The sequence below is a fragment of the Epargyreus clarus genome, unplaced genomic scaffold, assembly GCF_041222505.1.
Source record: "Epargyreus clarus isolate Ecla_fem2 unplaced genomic scaffold, WU_Ecla_fem_2.2 ptg000001l, whole genome shotgun sequence".
Lineage (NCBI taxonomy): Eukaryota > Metazoa > Arthropoda > Insecta > Lepidoptera > Hesperiidae > Epargyreus > Epargyreus clarus.
In genome coordinates, this window is record NW_027332209.1 from 10461619 (window position 1) to 10482136 (window position 20518).

At 34.9% G+C, this 20518-nt stretch overlaps 1 protein-coding gene across 1 annotated transcript in view; it reads right to left on the bottom strand.

Moving 5' to 3' along the window:
• Window positions 1-19769, bottom strand: part of LOC140747403 (uncharacterized) — a 33857-nt gene extending 14088 nt beyond the window's left edge. The window contains exon 1 of the mRNA XM_073079873.1: window positions 19253-19769. Within this exon, the coding sequence (XP_072935974.1) occupies window positions 19253-19769 (517 nt within the window). The remainder of the gene's footprint in view (window positions 1-19252) is intronic.
• Window positions 19770-20518: the final 749 nt, after the last annotated feature.

Genomic DNA, 20518 nt, shown 5'->3' on the forward strand with positions numbered 1-20518 from the left:
GCTTGGCACAGGTCTCCTCTTAGAGTGAGGATTAGGCCATAGACCACCGCGTTGGTCCATTGAGAACAGTTTTTAAGAACTTTCAGTCGTGCAGGTTACCTCACGAAATTTTCTTTCGTTGTTTAAGCAAGAGATATTTTTTAATACGCATATACTTAACTTTTAAAAATCTGAGATTGGTGCTTAGATCAAACAAGAGACAGAAAAGCCGAGTTTCTTATTACTAGGACATCCTATCGGCACAGGCTTTCGGCATCGGACATCGGCTTTTATATAAGATTGCCAAATTTAATTAAATACTTGGAACGGTGAAGGAAAACATTTCAAGGAATTCTACATAACAGAGATCTTCAAACAACAGTTCTTGAACGTAAACTGATCTTTAATGGAACAATAATGGGTGTTAGTAAGTGATGTCTTGGAACTTACATTTGTGATTTTGACATGTTTTTTATATTATGGATTTCGAAAAAAAAAGAAAATAACTAATTTAAAAGATTTTGATAAGAACCAATTAAGATGAGTTATTAATAAAATGACTAATACAACATCTTATTTAGAAGTAGGTATTTGCAATACTTATTGTGGACATATATGATAAAACATCAAAAGTTTTAGTATAAAAAATAAAACGTTCCCCGAAATCCACATGCCACTCAAAAACTTTATATATTCACATTTCGTGCACGCTCGCGTTCCATAAAAAATCGCATATTGGCGAAATAATCAGTTTACCTTTGGTTTCTCTGAGCTTCGGAATTAAGAGGGGAGATTTTAAAAGCTCCGTCGGAGGTCGGTTTGGTAAGTATTCATGCATTCCCTTTGACGGCGTTTCAGCTACTTACTAATTAACATGGAGCTAAGTGTTTGCGTCCGCGGTAAACGGAGCCTTTTAACGTTTAAAAGGTTGCTTTTTTACTCGCTTCTATGTTTTTAGACGCTTTGATGGCGAATATATCGGTTTCGCTTTTTACCTGACATTTTTTGGCGATGTAATTAAGCCATTACGGCCTGGATTTTTAGCTTCGGGGCTAAAGTAATTTTTATAGCCGGCGTGTGTGTGAGTCGCCTATAGCGACTCTATTAAAGCGTTTTTTCGGTTACTTTGACGGTTTTGATATTCGCGTTTATGTATTGTGGTGTGAGTATTGCCTTTTATCGGTAAGACACCAGAATAAAGGTTAATAAAACTATTTTAAAAAAGGTTTATGCAAGTATAAGCGATTTATGCGAGTGAACCAAATAGTGCATTAGAAATTCTCCATCCTTCAAACCCATATTGTGGTTTGCTACATTAACTATGGTATGGATAAACCACTGCATCTCAAATAAAGTACTAAAACAAAAGTTAATCTATTTTATTTAGAATAGGTGATTAAGATTAGACCATAGTTCGAATCAACATTTTGCTTGCGAATCGGAGCTCCCGATATTCAATTGACATGTCATAAGGGTTACATTAAAGTGCATTGCAACAGAACACCAGTGACTTGCGACAAGTCAGCGAGCAATATTTATTTGGGGGACAGGGAACAGTTGTTCAGGGGCGTAACAGAGATTCAATGTAACATGTCATTAGGGCGTCCTAATCCTCTAATTATGACGATTGACATAAAAGCGCCATCTGTGGCCGGCGAGAGGTGTCGGGTGACGGGACCACACTTGCAATGGTGTTGGCGAATACTGTATCAAGTAAACAACCCTTAGTCTAAAAACGATGGAAATAGCGTAATGTTCATATTTATTAAATGAAAATGTAATAATAATTGACAATATTGTTTCTGTAATTAATGACTACAATAATACTTGGTGTAGATAATAGATACGATTTTAGTTTACATACTTTGCAGAGAATCCTGGCTTCAATTCCAGTCTGGATGAAATTTAAATTATTAATCTAGAAGTATCTCCTGGATTTAGGTACTACTGGACTATGAAATATGTTCGTATCAGCGACAATATAAGGAAATGATTGTAGGATATGTAAAGTGGGAAGTGTAAAGTAAGAATGAGTTTTCATTTAATTTTCCGACGGATCTATTAAGTAGTTGATAGAATAGATTGACTCGTGCTGATTTCTGATTTGAATTTTATAAGAGTAAAAAGATAAAGAGTTACACGTGTAGTTAATCTACTCTAATATTATAAAGAGGAAAACTTTGTTTGTTTGTTTGATTGTAATGAATAGGCTCAAAAACTACTGGAACGATTTTAAAAATTCTTTCACCATTCGAAAGCTACATCCACGAGTAACATAGGCTATATTTTATATGAAACTAGCTGACCCGGAAAACGTTGTGTTGCCATATAAATAAAAAAAATGTTAAGGGTGAACAACCCTTATCACTTAGGGGGATGAAAAATAGATGTTGGCCGATTCTCATAGATACCGGATAAGCACAAAAAATTTCATCAAAATCGGTCAAGCCGTTTCGGAGGAGTATGGCAACGAAAACTGACACGAGAATTTTATATATTAGATATATTTGATAAATAGATTTTGAGGCGGTACAAAGTTTGGCGGGTCAGCTATAGGTATAGAAGTATTTGATCTATTAGAGTATAGGTACGTAACATACTGCATTTAGCGATCGATATCGCATCCCGGTGATGTGGCTGGTCAAACCATATCTCGATCGCATACCGGAAGCGACACACGTCTGCATACGACACACGTTTAATATTGTGGTAACCGTCTTACCCATTGGTGAACTAAAGTCCAATGAACCGGAAAAACTTTATGTATAGAACAAATAACATTTATTAACATTATTTAATGTAGGTTTAATGAAACTTACATTATTGTATAATCAAGCCATAGTAACTTATAATATATGGTGTTATTTACTGCCCATAGACCTCGTCCAATTTGAAATTGGTATCAGTTGTCTTTGAATAATAATAAGTTTGAGTTTCCATTATGCCTGAGAAATGTTTTTAATGTGAATTGCTCTTCAAAAATGTTTCCTTTCAGATACATTAAAAAAAATGAAGCGCATTCCGATTAAGGAAAATAAATGCACGCACTTCAAAAAATCACAATTCTCTTTATTTGAAATTTATTACGTATTTGTCACCCTCGGTAGGGCGCCACCTCCGGAGCGTCGCGGGGTGCTTCGCCCTCCGTCCATATGTTCTCGCAGCCGCTAATAGATTTATAATCGGCGCAAATGCCGCAAATCCTGCGATTGTGATCTGTACACAGTGTTTGCTGATTGTTTTCTTCTTACGGCAAATGTCTGTTATGTATGTATTTCTGAGGTCAGTTGTAGTTGATTTTTTTATAAAGTCATTTCATTTTATTTATGTGTTTAATCATTTGCGCATTTAAACGGTTACAGAAATCATTATCTGAATCTAGTTGTTAATGTTTACCTGTTGTACGATCTATCTGTAAATTAAAACATATTTGTAATAAAATTATTTAATATGAACCACAATTTTTTTTCTTTCATATTTATATCGAATATCTGCAGCAGGGTCGGCTTTGTAACTGCAAATACTCATTAGATATTGCGAATATCAAATAGTAACAGAAATAGATACTTAGATATATAAAGACTTTATTTATATTTATTTAATTGATTATCCAAATTGCAATAATAAAATCATGTGGTGTTCCTTCCACAGCTTCCGTCAACATTATCTTTCAATTTAACCCACTGCAACCCTTAAACTCCGATAAAAATACAAAAAGTGTAGCAAAGTAATGTTACATTTACGTTTACAAATCTGTTTAACCCATTGAAAATGCGACTTTTCTAGTGGCAGCTGATGAGGGGCGCTAACAATGCAGATCGCATGCGGTGCGCGCGCGCCGCTCACTCCATTATGTCGAGAGCTCTTACTTATGCGCATATTGCTTGGCTATTTAAGCTTGTTCAAGGGATTAGAATTTGTCATTTTAGGATTCTGTCATTTACGCTTCGTCTTGGCTAGTTTTGATTTGATAAGGATTTCCTTTCATTTCCTTTTAAGATCTAAAGAAAAAATACATAACTTATGTTTTGATTTCAAGGGGATTGTAAGACAGAAATGTACAGTCAGTGGTTTTTTTATGAATCCTCTTCAATGTTGAACACTGATTAAACAATGATTTTGTCTTTTGTGTTTAAACTTAATATCAGTATTTTTTTATTATTTAATATATTTAACGTTTATTTTTAAAAATATGGTTGTAAGTGTCATGAAAATACAAACAAATGCAGTATAGTTAGAAAATATATCTACCAATAAGTGCAAAAGTCTGTTTATTAAAGTACTAAAATTATACGCAGCAAGATATCACAAATATCAACAAATATATGTGCAACTATTCGTATCGTTTGCGAGTTACAAATTATGACAAATGAAAGTAAGTAAACCATTGGCTATGATCAGGTGTCGGCACGCGCCGGCCACGCGTCCCAGATTAAGGCTTTTAAATCCATTACAAACTACTACATGCCACTAAGTTCGATTACCGTACAAATATTATTGAATGGTCAACATCTGTCAACACTTTTGTGGTCAAACCACCAGCTGGTATTTTTTTTACGCCAGTGAGTATTTACAGCTTATAAATTTAATGTTTCGTTTAAATGTAAGTAATGATTACCTATAACATTCGGTGTGGTCGAAATATTATGGATGGGTATTGAAAACATTTTTTATAGACGTAAGGAATAGTTCGCGCTGGATATACAGCGTAACTATAACTTCTACCTATGCCATACAATATATTTCATACGATAAATGTACTGCAATAACGTATGATTACGTATACTAACTGGAAATAAAGCAGCTTTCCAAAATAAATTACCTACCCGTATATTTAATCAAGTTAATTCGTAAATTATTAAGCATATCAAACGTATAATACGTAAATATGTTCAAAAACTATAACAATAAATATATATTTAACATTGATTATTTATCATTGATATTGCTTACAAATTTATTTATGCTTCTACTCGTCAACTCTTTGTTCGAAAAGTATTTTATTTTAAGAATTTGAATAAAGTAATGTTCTGAATATTTTTTTTATCTTTTCTCTTATTATCATCGCATAACGTATAAATAATTGTGCAGGTCGTTAGTATGATAACATTAGATATTCTTAATTTCAATCAATTAACGTTCTTTAGTCGTTACATTCGGTGGGCGAAGACAAGACATTATGACTATTCTAACTGGCGGTATTATTTATTTGTTTTTTGGTGAGTTTTCATTTATAAATATATACAATTAAAAAAGTTTTCTAGAAAGGAAAAAGTAATCCGTGAAGTGATTTTGTGTTGTATGAAATACCTAATTAGCTACGAGTAATCTTTTCTATTGAGTTAAAGTATTTTTTTGTGAAATTGTAGTTTTATGACTAATTTTCCATGCAACAGCATATTTTTAATTGAATGCGTTATGATTTCCAGCTTATTTATTTAGCAACAGTAGTGCTACAATATCTCGTTTAAGTATGAGATATGGGGGTGATGTGGATTCGGAGTTGCCCTTACGAAGGCGTCAACCGGGAGAAGCTATCGGAAACTTTTTCGGAAATTTATTTGTAGGTCTTGCCCAACGAGACCCTGATTCACCTGACTATGATCCAAATTATCAAAATAGACCTGTGTCTGAACGTAATCAAATATACAATGGGCTACCTGCTGCGAACGACCGTTTTAGGACAACTAATATGGGTTCCAATGACCAATATAATCGAGGAAAATATTCCTATGAAGATATGTATACAGACGACGTACCAGCCGCACGTAATGATCCCCGTGGCACTAATAGAGATAATAATGTTGCTGGTAGTACTGGGAGAGTTATAGATCGAGAACAGACTTCTCGGAGACCTCCCTCTGGTGTGCAAAATGGTCAAAACTTAGATAAACCTTCTAATGTAAAAGTTCCAGCTCCACATATAACAAAAACACCTGTGAATGATGACAGCAGTGATGAGGATGTTCTTGTTAACTATAGATTCCTTGATACTGATAAAAAGAAACCATTTTTCAAGACGCTAATGGTAAACAAATTTATATTTCAAGCACAACCGGTCGTACCAAATAATGAGAGGACCAAGAGAACTCAAACAATCTATTATTTCAATTAATATTTAAAAAAATGTGTACATATTGTTGTGTAATAAAATGTTGGAAACGACTTATTTTATTATTAAAAATTAGCCATTCAAAATTTATTAAATTACTTAATAGTTTCAATACTTTTAGTTTTAGACAATAAAGTCTTGTCTTTTTCAGAGAATTTAATATATATAGAATAAATGAAATTTAACAATGGAGTATCACAAGTAGCTTCCGTTATGCCAAGGAAATGTGTGATTTCCTTTAGCACGAATCGTATGGGTACGGATACTTAGTATCCGTAGAAAAGCATATATATACCTATATGACAATAGTATTCTCGTAAAACAGTAGTACTTTAATTAAATAGTAATATTAGGATAAAATAAAGGGCAATTTCCAATTGATATCTCTACCTTTAGAGAAAAGAAACAAGTAACGGTAGCAAATTACTTCAGTGAAGGTAATTAAGGAAAAAGTAACAGATAAATTAAGCTGTATTATGTTACTTATTTCAGGTCTATATTATAGTAATAAATTATTGTGAATGTTCTATAATCTGTATACCACTTGTTACGCATACGAATTGTTAAGTTATATAGAAGGTATTATTTTATATAAGGTGCAATTTGAGAGCATGTTTAAGCATTAACATTTAGTAATAGTACATCACTGAACGATATACGAGTATAATATGATCATTACTGTGCGGTCATATGAATCTGTTCAAGTTATCCAACTGTTTCGTCCAAGGAGTAATTGATAAAAAAAAATCCTTGCAACACTAAACTGGCTCCGAAAGAATCTTAGCTTATATATACAACAAGCTACATTGAAATTTCACTAAATTAAACTTTAACTATTAACCTTATCTTGCCTCCCAAAAATATAACTTCAAAGTGGTCATTAAGACTGTTAACAGTACTATTTATATTTGTACGTACGAGTATCTTTCGGTGTATCTGTATCTATTTTTTTTGAGTTCCATACTCAAAGAGTAAAAACGGTACCTTATTACTAAGCTTCCGTTGCCTATCCGTCTGTTCGTTTCCATCTATCTGTTTGTCAATTTTACAGAGTGCATATTGTAGGAATAAACAAAATATACTAAAAATTAAAAAAAAAATAGTAAAAAATCAAAGGGAACCGGTATTTAGCATAGTAGAGGATCCCAGTATAGGACGACCTTCACCGAATTGGTTAATGGATGAAAAGTATTTTAAATCAAATTAAATATATCGATAATTATATTTCAAAGGGGTTGTCTAAAAAATTCAATCCAGAATATGATTTTTTACAATTTATAAAAAGAATCTTAATCATTTCACTGGTCTAGTTTATGGGGAAAATTTTTACGGGGTCACTATATTTTTAATAACAATAATTAGTAACAAAATACATTTATAACAATAGTCAGTAATAGGAACACAGTTTCACCTTTCACAATGCATGTACTTCTATAGGTTCTTCTCATAGATTAGTAAAGATACTTCGCCGCCTTGAAATTGAATGAAGCCGCAAATGGCTTATTATAGTAAGCTATTTTTTTGAATTTTTGACAAATAAAAACATTTTTAGAGAAAATTTACGAATAAATAACTAATACTGCGTAATTTACATGATAATTAAATCATTTATAATAATAATTTCAAATATTTTAGGGCCATTTTAGCACGGAAACGTGGTAAAACTTTTTTACGCAACAATTTCAATTCTCAAAACTGGGTACATTTTCTTGTTAGGAGTGAGTAATCTTTACTTATCTATGGTTCTTCTATAAAAAAGACATGAAAATATAGTGGTACGGAAGAGTTCTGTGTGAGAGTTCATACTTGGTTGAAATCTTAAGAAAATAATAAAGTAATAATATATATACTCGTATGATGCCCTCAATTGCGTCACCTGCGTGATATATCAATTTTATCTTTTTAATTAATTTCTAATTATAACAACAAATGGTTTATGTCATTAAACAAATTGTAATGTGATTAAGATGATAAAATAATCTAAAATTTATTTAAGCTATAAATGGTCATTAGTTGTTTTATTGTTTGGGCGAACACTAGACACAATGAACAATTTCAAAGCTTATATTATATGTGTGATCTTCGGTAAGTTTTAATATGTATTATTATATTCTGACGCTTTAGGCAGTATTATCTAAAAATGTATTGACCTTTTAGAAAATTAAACAATAAATTTTATTCCAAAATTTGAAAATATATTTTGGAACATGTCCTAACAGTCCTTATGTCAATATTACGAGTAGATATATTATTACTTACTTAGTTTAATATCTTAAGCTTGTATTATTTATTTCATTAATATTTGTCTCATCACTTTCAGCTTTTACAATTGATGACAGTAGTGCTGTAATTCACCATCATCACCTAAAACTGCCACTACGGTCAATCAGATTGCGTGAGGCGGAACAAGCTGTCGCATACTTATTTCGAAATGTTTTGAATGATGATCAAAGAAATGATTACCCGGAATATGATATGCCTCGTGGGGTCTACTCGTACAACATGCAACCAGGCTTAATCGATTATACTGAAATGGCTAATATTCATCCAAGGCGAGCTCATTTGATTATGGATGATAAAAACAGTGATTATTATTATTATTATTCTAACGATAATAGCATATACAGAGAAAATAATGCACCAGCAGTTAGCCAGTTTCAGCTTTCTTATAAACAACCAAATGCCGATATACCAAATGATTGGCACTATTCTGGAGAATCCACAACTGTCATGTCTCAAGAATCTCATGCAACAGTCGATGATAAGAAAAATGTAGATAAAAATGCTGACCAGGACCCAAACACAGAATCTACTACAAAATCAAATGAAATTTAACAATGGAGTATCACAGGTAGCTTCCGTTATGCCAAGGAAATGTCTGATTTCCTTTAGCATGCAAAATCTTATTGGTATTTTTATTTTAATGCAATTTCCGATACTAAAATTTTACTCCATATTCTTATGAAGTTTTCATTGTAATGATTACCGTAGAAATAACGATCTCCAGAATTAAGAATTAGCTTTTCATGTAAATTGTAAAAAAACAACAAAGATAATAAAATAAATAACAGATTTTAAGGACTTTAAGACATAAAGGTAACAGGTAGAGGCAAAGGTAAGGTACAGAGATTGCTTTAATAATGAGAGGACCAAGATCACTACATATAACTGTATCTATTATTACTTCCAATTGTATAAGAATAAACGCTTCGAAAAAGTCGAATAAAATATTTTTATGTGTTAGTATTTCAATGACAATATCCTAGATCTAATTATTGGCAGATTTCGTAGTATTCATACGAAATCGTATTTTATATGTTTGCATACTGTTACACGAGGGCCAAGTATTTACTTAGCCCTCGTGTAACAGTCATTCTTATTATTTACTTCCTACAACCATTTGACTGTAGGAAGTAAATCTTTCATATGTTCCACTGGTTAGGTGAGGTCAATTTTCACAACTGATGGAGGCCTGGAGCATAACACACGACGTTACTTCACACATCCTGTTGGTATGGTTGGGGTAGTGATGTAAGAAGCTTCATTTATTTATTCATCGTTCATTTTTTATTCAAACGCAATGGGTTTATGTCCCCAATGTCAGAAAAGACTACCTCCTGGGTTTCATTGATACCAGATTTACTTGTCCAAAATTATAACAACTTGTAGATTAATAAGCCATAGTACCTACGTACTGAGATACTACCTTCTATTTTTATTGGTAAAGATTATTTTCGATTACAATATTGCAAACATGAAATAAAAATATGTACGCTGTACAGGAAAGTACAGTAGATACTTATATTATTAATACAATTTTTTCATGAACGGTTTTTCGAAATTACACAAGAACTCCAAAAAACACTTTGATAAAGGATAAATCACTCTAGTACCTCTAGTAAATTAAGTGAATGTGTTGATTGTATATTAATAATAATAATAATAATAATAATATTCTTTATTGTACCCAAAAAAGAACACAAAACAAAACATACAATTTTGGACGATACAAAAGGCGGTCTTATCGCTAAAACAGCGATCTCTTCCAGACAACCTTAGGATGAGGAGTTAAAGAAGAGATGACTTAAAATAATAGGGAGGGTGCAATTAAATGATAGATGCAGGACTAATATATAAAATTAAGTGTAAATATAGAGATAGCATACTATGGAACAAATAATAAATAAAGGGGAAAGAAGCTAAAACAAAAATAAAATTACAAAAAGAAAGTTAACACAGTTTTATAGGTGAATAGCAAGAGCACAGATTTTGGGAGGAAAAATAGTTAGAGGTGAAGGTAGTGAGATTTTACGAGATTTTTGAAGGAGTATAAGGATTGGGAGTAACGAATAGATACAGGGAGGGAGTTCCAAAGACGGATAGCGGATACAGTGTAGGATTTTTTGTAAAAAGAAGTTGAGTGAGAGGGAGTACAGAGAGCAAGATTTTCTGAGGAACGAAGGGTTCGGTCATGGGACAAGTGGAGGAACTGGAAGCGTTGTTTGAGGTAAGGAGGAGCGGTTGGATTAAATAGTAAACAATAGAGAAGAGATAGAATATGAGCATTCCGGCGAAGGCGAATTGGGAGCCACTTGAGTTTAGCACGATATTCTGAAACGTGGTCATATTTTCTTAGGCCGAATATAAACCGTATACATAAGTTTTGGAGTCGCTCAAGCTTATTTAATTGCTCCTCGGTAATGTCGGGATAACACACATCAGCATAGTCAAGTATTGGTAAGAGGAGGGACTGTGCAAGCGTAATTTTAGTTGGAATGGGTAAAACATTTTTTAGCCTACGTAGCGAGCTCACTGCAGCAAAGAGCTTTCTACTGACCTCTGAGATCTGAGGTATCCATGAAAGGTGTTGGTCCATGTAGATACCCAGATTTTTGACCTTATTGCTATAGGGAATACGCACATCATCCAGTACGATTGGTGGTAACTGGTGCCAATCGATCCTAGAGATCAGACGCGAACTCCCTATGATAATAGCCTGAGACTTGGTAGCATTTAATTTTAGGCCAAAGGTTTTGCTCCAAGTCGAGATACAATCCAAATCAGCATTAGTAATCCTGATGGCGTTGGGTAAGTTGTTCAAGCAAGCATGATTGTAGACTTGTAAATCATCTGCATATAGATGGTAGAGCGAAGTGAGATGAAGACTAATAGAATTTATGAAAATAGTAAACAGGAGAGGAGACAACACGCCACCTTGCGGTACACCGGCAACCGTATTCAACCAGTACGAAAATTTGTCATCAATTTGAATCCGCTGCCGGCGGCCATGCAAGTAACTATGAAACCAGTCAATAGCCGTCGGAGATATGTAGAGAGAACGCAAGACCCCCAAGAGGATATCGAAATCAACAGCATTGAACGCATTGCTGAAATCCAACAGCGTCAACACCGTCAGCTGTCGATTATCCATCCCCATGCGTATGTCGTCCGTGATTTTTAGCAATGCAGTAGCCGTACTATGACCAGGACGGAAACCGGATTGTAAAGGATTAAGTAGAGCATTAGCGGACAGAAAAGAGCTAAGCTGATGGTGGATGAGGCGCTCGAGGACTTTAGATAAGAAAGAAAGTATGGATATGGGTCTGAAGTCCCCAAATTCGGAAGGGTTGGACTTTTTGGGTAAAGGGATGACATGGGCATCTTTCCAAATGGAAGGGAAGGAATTATTACGGACGGAACTATTCAACTATATATTATACCAACATATCTACATTAGTATTATCATTTCCTGATTTCGAAGTTCTATTAAGCTTCAATTACTATCTGTAATCTACCGTGCGTACTCATGCCCTTCAATTACTCCTATGTAGATTACCTATGAATATATAATACTGTCTGCCTATAGGCAGGTATTATAATGTAACTATGCAATATTAATATTATAAGTTTATAGCTATTTATATAAATAAAAGTAAATGTATGTAAAGGTAAACTATAACCACCACTTTCGATGCCTAGATACATGCTTTTTTAAGTTACCAAAATATATAAATTAGTTTTTTTATTTTATTGTGTTTTATGCAAAGGTAAATATGACATGTTTTTCAAACTACACAATTTGAAACGATAACGTTTTATGATTCTATGCTTTCCTAGTTCTAGACTAAATTGGTTCTGGATTAAATTTAGGTGAGGCGCAGGCAGGTCTATTAGAGAGAAAAAAAAAGAATAATAATTTACGAATCGCGATGTTTAATTTACACTAATTTTCAAAATTTACTGTAAATTACGAATTACGAATTACGAATTTGTAAAATATGTGTAACATTTTTAAAATATGTGTTACTAACGGACTACGTTAGTATTTCAGTACGCGTGCGTACACGTAACAAATACGTACATTTTTCAAAGATGGAAGGGGATGCAAAGTAATTATAATTCAGAAGACAATTCTATTCTACCGGGTACCGTCCCGCCCTCGTGTGCACACAAGCATAAATACACCGTACATTCGTATTGTATCTATTCAACTTGCCAACTCTACCACTCTAGCCACTTGAAAATTCAGGCTTCGCTCGCGGCGGGGGAGGGGGCGGTCGTTAGTGACATTTCGTATTCATGACGTCAGCCCCGGGCCGATTGTTTGCAATATTACTCTAATTGGAATTGTAATATGCGTACATTCCGGATAGTGTGATACGTGTCCGAAATGTTCTACTCGCATTCATTAGTTCGTCTTATTTCGGACGGCGGTAACCAGTTTTGATTCGTTTTTAATCGAGTCCAATAACGAATGTTGCTTTGAGTTCAAATTATATTATAGTGTAAAACTTTTTGCTTTGTGCAAAACTTTAGTGTGTCAGCTCGAATATGGGGACCATTAATGACATAGTGCAGTGGAGTCCGGTGATATTGGATATTTCGGTCCACTAAAAGCTCCAAGCAGGCTTAGGAAAGAATTAGTGGAAATGAACCAATTTTTCATGTACGTAGAAACCAACTTGCCTTTTATTTATTTTTTTACATTTTTATGTAAAATGATTCAACTCAACACTTAATTTATGACTTGCCTATTTAATACCTGTAAATATTTTGGTTAATGTCTCCGGTTCTCTATCTAAAGTCTTATTTACCACATTGGGGGATTGGAAGAAAACGTTAGCGTTTAGTAACTAAGGCGTCTCTTCGTTAACCCATTCTACTGTAGAGCATGAGCCTCCCCTCAGAGTAACACGGATTTAGTCCATAGTTTACCACGCTGAACAAATGCATTGGGAATTGGGAGGTGTGAGATATTTACTTATGAGATATTTTATGATACAAGAGTAGCAGACGAGCATGCAGTCCACCAGATGGTAAGTGCCGCCCATGGACATCTGTAATCAACCTCAGATAGGATTAGATATTCCTACCTGAGATCGGCCACAGATGCGCCGCTACCCCTGAGGACTAAGCTGGAACGCCTCGGAAAAGTCTGTCTCCCTAACCACCATCTTCAAACCGGAATACAGCAGCGCCTAACACTGCTGTTATTAGGCAGAAAAAGGTGTGGCGGTGGTGCCGTCGGAGTCGAACCACAAAGGGTTCTACCACCTTCAAATATGCAATTGTAAAAAAAAAATTAAAGAACTTTTAAGCGTTAAGACCTTCACTTTGTATTCTTTCACCGTTTCATCGGCTAGCTATCATTGCCCTGATCAATGGTCTACATATGAACTGCTCTGAAGACTCGACATTGAAATTCCATTTGGGCTCGACGTTGCTTAATTTTGTAGAACGGTTTTAGTATGATTGACATAAGTTGCGTGCCTATGAATGTAGCAATCATAGAAGAGAAATGTTTTTTGTTTCATGATAGCAATATAGTAAGGATATTCTTTATTTAAAAGAGTAATTATTTTGATTGTATTTTGTTTTAGTAGGATATTGTAAGAGTAAAAAAAGTCGGCAAAAAATCGGACAGACAAAAAGCACTATAAAGAGTTGCAATTAATTTTAATTTACTACAATAACAATATGTTTCCATTTCATAGGATATGAAGCTTTATCCATCTTACATCCAAAAACCTTTTATCTAATATCCGTGGCAGATGAAGTGGATCCATCGTAATTTAAATTTTAACAAGGAATTCTTTAAAATATATCATCACTTATTCTCCCTACGTTAGGATATATTATGTGGAGGTGCTGAAATCCCTAATACAGTTTCTCATTGTAATAATTGGCAAATAATGAATAGGAACATAAACTGTTATTATTAGAATAGGACCAGGTCCTTACCTGGTCCCAGATTGTGAAGGTGAAGATCATGGTGAAGATTCATCCTCTGAATCTTCATCTTTCTATAAAACTTTGTACATTTGTATATGAAAATGTTTGTAATTGAATTAAAAAAGGCTACATTTTCCATCAAACATCATAGAAATTGCTTTAGAAGTTATATTTTTCATTGTTTTCCTGTTGCATAACGGTGATGATATATCATTTTAGAATTCTCTATGATATACCCTGTAATTTGATACCCATCATCATCATCAACCCATTACTGGGCACGGGTGCTGGCACTGGGCAGTGCCGGGTACGGGTCTCCTATCAGAATGAGAAGGATTAGGCCAAAGTCTACCGCGCTGGCCAAGTGCGTATTGGTAGACTTCATGTACCTGTGAAAACTTTTTTTTTAAGATTTCTTCGGTATGCAGGTTTCCTCACGATGTTTTCCTTGGCCCGTTAGGCAAGTGATTAATTTTTAATTCGCATATAACTTTAATTAGATATCTATACTATTGTACAATTGTTTTGTTTCAAACATTAGGATCGCATGGCCATTACGTTTTTTAAACTATACTTATCTAAAAACATTTGAATGTCCTCTCGGACATTGTCAAGATATTTTGATATAGGTAAAAATATCCTACTTTACTTGACTTCACCCTAAAACCATTTAAGATTGATGAAAGGTTGACATGTAATCCAGGCCGACTTACTAGTAATTGGTAATAACTCGTTGATGACACTTTCCTTCCATATGTCTGAACTATTGTCTAACATATAGTTGCAAGTCATTATTAAGTTATTATTAAGCAATGTTGAATTTCAAAATACTAGTCAGTTCTGTACGTTAATGGCAGCTAGGAATAAAGATAGATTTAATAAAAAACCTCTTGGTTCCCGATTAAATTAAATCAATTAGACTGAAAACAACTTATTCGAGTGTAATTATCACCTCATGATTATGATGCTGAAATGTACCGTACTCCGGAACGAAGTACTTTACAATTGTTCTTATTAAATGTGCTCTATTTGTAGTAGTAATTAATGGAAAGTATGTGTCTACTGACAGATTATTAATTAATCTCATATAAGTAATGGTACAGGATCCCTAGTATAGTTTTCATCATTTATTAATAACAAGCTGATTTTTCGTGAGTAGCTTCGTTTCGACAAGACGCCCAACATTTTTCCTTACAGCAATGTTGGTAAATGGTAGCTTGATGGGGCAGCAAGGATAAAATATGTTGACCGGACGAATTCTAAAAATTTATTACTAACCAAATTTTTCTTTGTTAATTATCAAGATAATTATTTAAATAACGTGAAAAAATATTTGTCCTACAAAATATAAGGTTTTTATTAAGGCGTCCCCCCTCTCCAACATGTATCATAAACAAGGTCATGAAAAATAATTACTAACCAGCTGATTTTTTTTTTATTGGCTGTCTACCATTTACATAGTCTACCATGCACATTGTCCTACAAATTGCATGGTATGTCATCTCGGACCTACGCTGAAAAGATGTTAATTCCGCAGGATTATTTTTTTTATTAGTAACTGTAGGACAAAGGTATCACGTGATAGGATAATATAATTTTTATCTAAATAAAACAATGTCCTACAAAAAAAAGGGTAACTTTTATTAATCCTACAAGATTTGTAATTTAACTATAATATAATATAAATAAACTATAAAACTGGCGGACTGGAATAACGTACTTCGCAATTTGTAGGACAATGTGGGTAGTAAGCTGTGTAAATGTTAGACAGCTAATAAAAAAAAAATCAGCTGGTTAGTAATTATTTTTCATGACCTTGTTTATGATACATGTTGGAGAGGGGGGACGCCTTAAAAAAAACCTTATATTTTGTAGGACAAATATTTTTTCACGTTATTTAGATAATTGTCTTGATAATTAATAAAAAAAAATTCGGTTAGTAATATTTTTTTTTTGATTCGTCAAATCAACATATTTCATCCCTATTATTTTAGTTATAAACCACAATCGAGAACTTTCGTACGAGAATTTGTTGGGCGTCTCATTGAAACGAAGCTATTCTGGAACACTCAGCTTGATACTAATTATTTTTACATTAAGTATTAGTACTACAACTTTTAAGTGTAGGTCCGAGATGACATACCATGTAATTTGTAGGACAATGTGCATGGTAGACTATGTAAATGGTAGACAGCCAATAAAAAAAAAATCAGCTGGTTAGTAATTAATTTTCATGGCCTTGTTTATGATACATGTTGGAGAGGGGGGACGCCTTAATAAAAACCTTATATTTTGTAGGACAAATATTTTTTCACGTTATTTAAATAATTATCTTGATAATTAACAAAGAAAAATTTGGTTAGTAATAAATTTTTAGAATTCGTCCGGTCAACATATTTTAATCCTTGCTGCCCCATCAAGCTACCATTTACCAACATTGCTGTAAGGAAAAATGTTGGGCGTCTTGTCGAAACGAAGCTACTCACGAAAAATCAGCTTGTTATTAATAAATGATGAAAACTATACTAGGGATCCTGTACTATAATCGAAAGGATATCTGAGAATTAAAAAAAAAAACTTAATGTTGTGCAAAGTCCACATACTCGTACTTGGCAACCACAGTGTTTGACCTAAACTAGAGGAAACCCTTGCCCAGCACTTGGCAATAGCGTCGGAGGTTGACGTCGAAATCTCATACTAATTTAGTAGTGGAGTTACTGGCTTAATGAATTGGTAAATAATTCTTGTGTAACTTAGCGTGGTTTGTGCATTAGATAACAGTGATTGGACTTTTATTGTCAAAGCCTAGTCTGTCTATGAATTAAACTTGGAAATTGAAGAATCGGAGTTTAGAAAGCCAAATTCGTAGTAATGAATTAATCCTAACATTCTGTTCTTTTGCATTTTAATACGTATTGTGTGTTATTGCTTTTTATTTATTTATTTATTAAAATAAATTGCTTTCCGAATATCGCTATTAGAGCTACGTTGAAATTCGGAACTGGTACTTGCAAGTTGTGGGTTATTGCTCAGTGAATACCAATTAGTCACAGGGCATACAACAAAAAGCTTGTTGTTATTTGTATTTTATTTATTTGTTCTCTATTATTTTGTTTCTATATATTTATAGTAGAAGAACCCGATATAAGACGACCTTCACCGAGCTGGTTAATGGATGAAACGTTTTTTATAACAAATTAAATATGTCAAAAAAAATCAGTCTAGAATATGATTTTTTTTCTTAAACATTTCACTGGTTTCGTTACTAGAAAAATTAATATACATAGGCCAACTTGTTTACCTGTCTATAGCCGCTTACCGAAGAGTTGTGACAGGAAAAGAATAGTCAACCTAATATTTGCATATTCTATAGGCTTCATACTTTCGATTGGTGTGTAATTTGTCCATAAACCAGACCAGTGAAATGTTTAAGAAAAAAAGTTTAATTTGAATTGTAAAAAAATCATATTCTAGACTGATATTTTTACACAACCCATTTGCAATATAATTATCGACATATTTCATTAGACTTAAAATACTTTTTATCCATTAACCAGCTCGGTGAAGGTCGTCTTATATCGGAATCTTAGACTATTAAGTATTTTTGCAGTCCATTTGATGTTATGTGGTTGTTTTTGCCCATGTAGGTACAATTGTAATCAATTCATCGATCATGTATGCGTTGCCGGATGATCCAGAGATCCAGGAAACTATCATAGTCACCTCAGGTAATTCAGCCGGCATCCTCATCTTCCATCGAAATGATAGAACTGCTTCACTTTAGAAATAGGTGTGGCGGTGGCTTGTTAAGTTAAGTCATCTTGTTAAGGTCCCTGTATTTCATAGATATCTCCAACAGGTCAAGGATACTTTTAAAAGTCTTTATTATAGATGGTTGTATTCAGTTGTATAATTTCATCTAAAATCCTTTTATTCATCAGCATTCTGAGTTATATTGCTGATCATTGGCCCTCTTTATTGGTGCCACTCTAACTGGTTCTGTGTGCACTGAATCCAACGGTCCTTTCTGTAATCTACAGATTATAGGGTGAACTAGTCGCAGGCAGACTGCCTTTTTGTAACGACTTGCCAACGGCACTTAATATTATTTCTTTTGTGACCGTTATTAGTCTTCTGTGTGAAGTCGCAAGTCTTTTCATGGGCCTCCTCATTTTCATTAACGTAGTTCATCTATGGATCTCATCATTCACAGATTCTATCCTGTAGTCAAAGTTGGTAAGTACTTGTTCGCAGCTGTCATCTTTGTACTCAATTACTGAACTTTCATATTAAGTTGTAATGAAAGATTCACACACAGTGCACTAGTAGGTATCTTAGAATTCAGGTACGATCAAATTTAGATGTGAAAATATTTGGTAGTTATAAGCACTACCCAGCCAAATTAATTTCTACGATGGAACTTCCACTCAGCACTGGGCATACCAGTTACTTGACACTTTCTTGAATAATTGAATTGCGAGCTTTTTACAACATGACATTCATGTTAGTACCTATATGATAATAACACGGGAAACATAAGACTGATAAGGCTTTTCACAGAAGATATATAGCATAATTATAGGCGTAGTAGGATTTGGCAGTTAGATTATAACAAGATGCAATAATATACCGCTATTGAGGTAGGCCCTGCCACTAATTTTTCCTTTGGCTTTTACATACATTTTACATTTGAATAATGCTTGAACGAATCATGTTACAAATTAGTTTAGCAATATTGTTAACCGTATTTAAGAAGAAAGTTACTTACATTGGTCATAAAGATTAAGTACTTACGTCACCGAGTAGCCTTTTGTATCAATTAGTATAAAGGAAAAGGTACACATTAATTAGCTAATAGGTAGTACGATGATGAATATAGATAATGAATACTTATAGGTAGCAAATTTAGTGATAGTAAGAAAGACTTACCGGTATGATCTTGCAAGGACCGACTAAGAGGTGGCGCAGGTGGTGTAGACGCGTGCTCTCCTCCGTACAAGCCGCTGAACTCCTCCGCGGAAGATGACGAGGCATTGCTACACTTGCGTCCTTTGTCCGGAGTGTACTTGCTTTCCGCTCCCGAGGGAAGGAATTTAGCATCCGTTTGGTGCTCATCTAGGAGACCTGGAACGCCTAGGAGTCCTCCCACCAAGTTCGGCCGCAACTCCTCCATAATCTTCGAGCCCTGTCCGCAGCCGCCGCCGCCCGTGAAGTTGAGCTGTCGGCTGAAGAAGGCCGGGAAGATGTTGAACTGCTGCGGGTCCGGCAACGTGGTGAGAGGCGGCGCGGGCGGCTCGGAAGCCCCCGCGCACGCCGCGCTCTTGAACTCCACCGTGCTGTGGCCGGCGCGCTGGCTGAGCGAGCAGCGCGGCTCTCCCGCGCTTCGAATCTCGTGTTCCGTGCCGTCGCCGTCGGTACGGCCCCGACGCTCACTGACTAACCACATTATAGTGACGTGGTGCGCCGCCGACACGCCGCCCCGCGCGCTAATTGTTCGCGACTGCGCGAGAGGATAGCACGTCGCCGCCCTCGGGCGAGAGCGAAACGGCTCGCTCCCATACCACCGTAATCGATGTAAAATCTTTGTAGGGATGCTGCGTCTCATTCATCCCCGGCGCGAGACGCGGCGGAGTGTCGGGGGCGGCGGCGGCGGGCCGGGATTGGGCCGCGGCGGAGCGCCGGCCGCGCGCTGATTGGCGGGCGCGCTGCGTCGCACGGGGTGCATCGTACCGCTCCGGGCAGATATGCTCCTCTTTGTTTTATTGTCCCCATGGCTTCTAGTCGATCTTGCGTTTAAAGTTTATGCATTGTACCATGTTTTGTTTTACAAAACACAAAATCACGTATGAACTTCTTGAGGTAAAATGTGCTGAAATGGAGAGGTGACATTTTGAATTCTGACTGGTGTGTCGCGGTAATTGTAGTGTTTGTATGAAACTTAGTCTAGAGAGGTGTAAGATCCAAGTTTGGGAGCAGGGAAGTTAAGAAAAAGTGTAGGTACCTTACCACTTTCTATGTGTAAAAATATTTAGGGTGGAATTATCCATTAAGGCTTTACATTTTGCTTAAGAGGTCTAAGATGATGTTGCTTATTGATGATACTTGTTGTATTCAATATTTATATTACCTACCTAGTTAATTATTAATTAAATTAAGACTTATTTAATATTAACTTCTTAGTCGTAAGTGTCTACA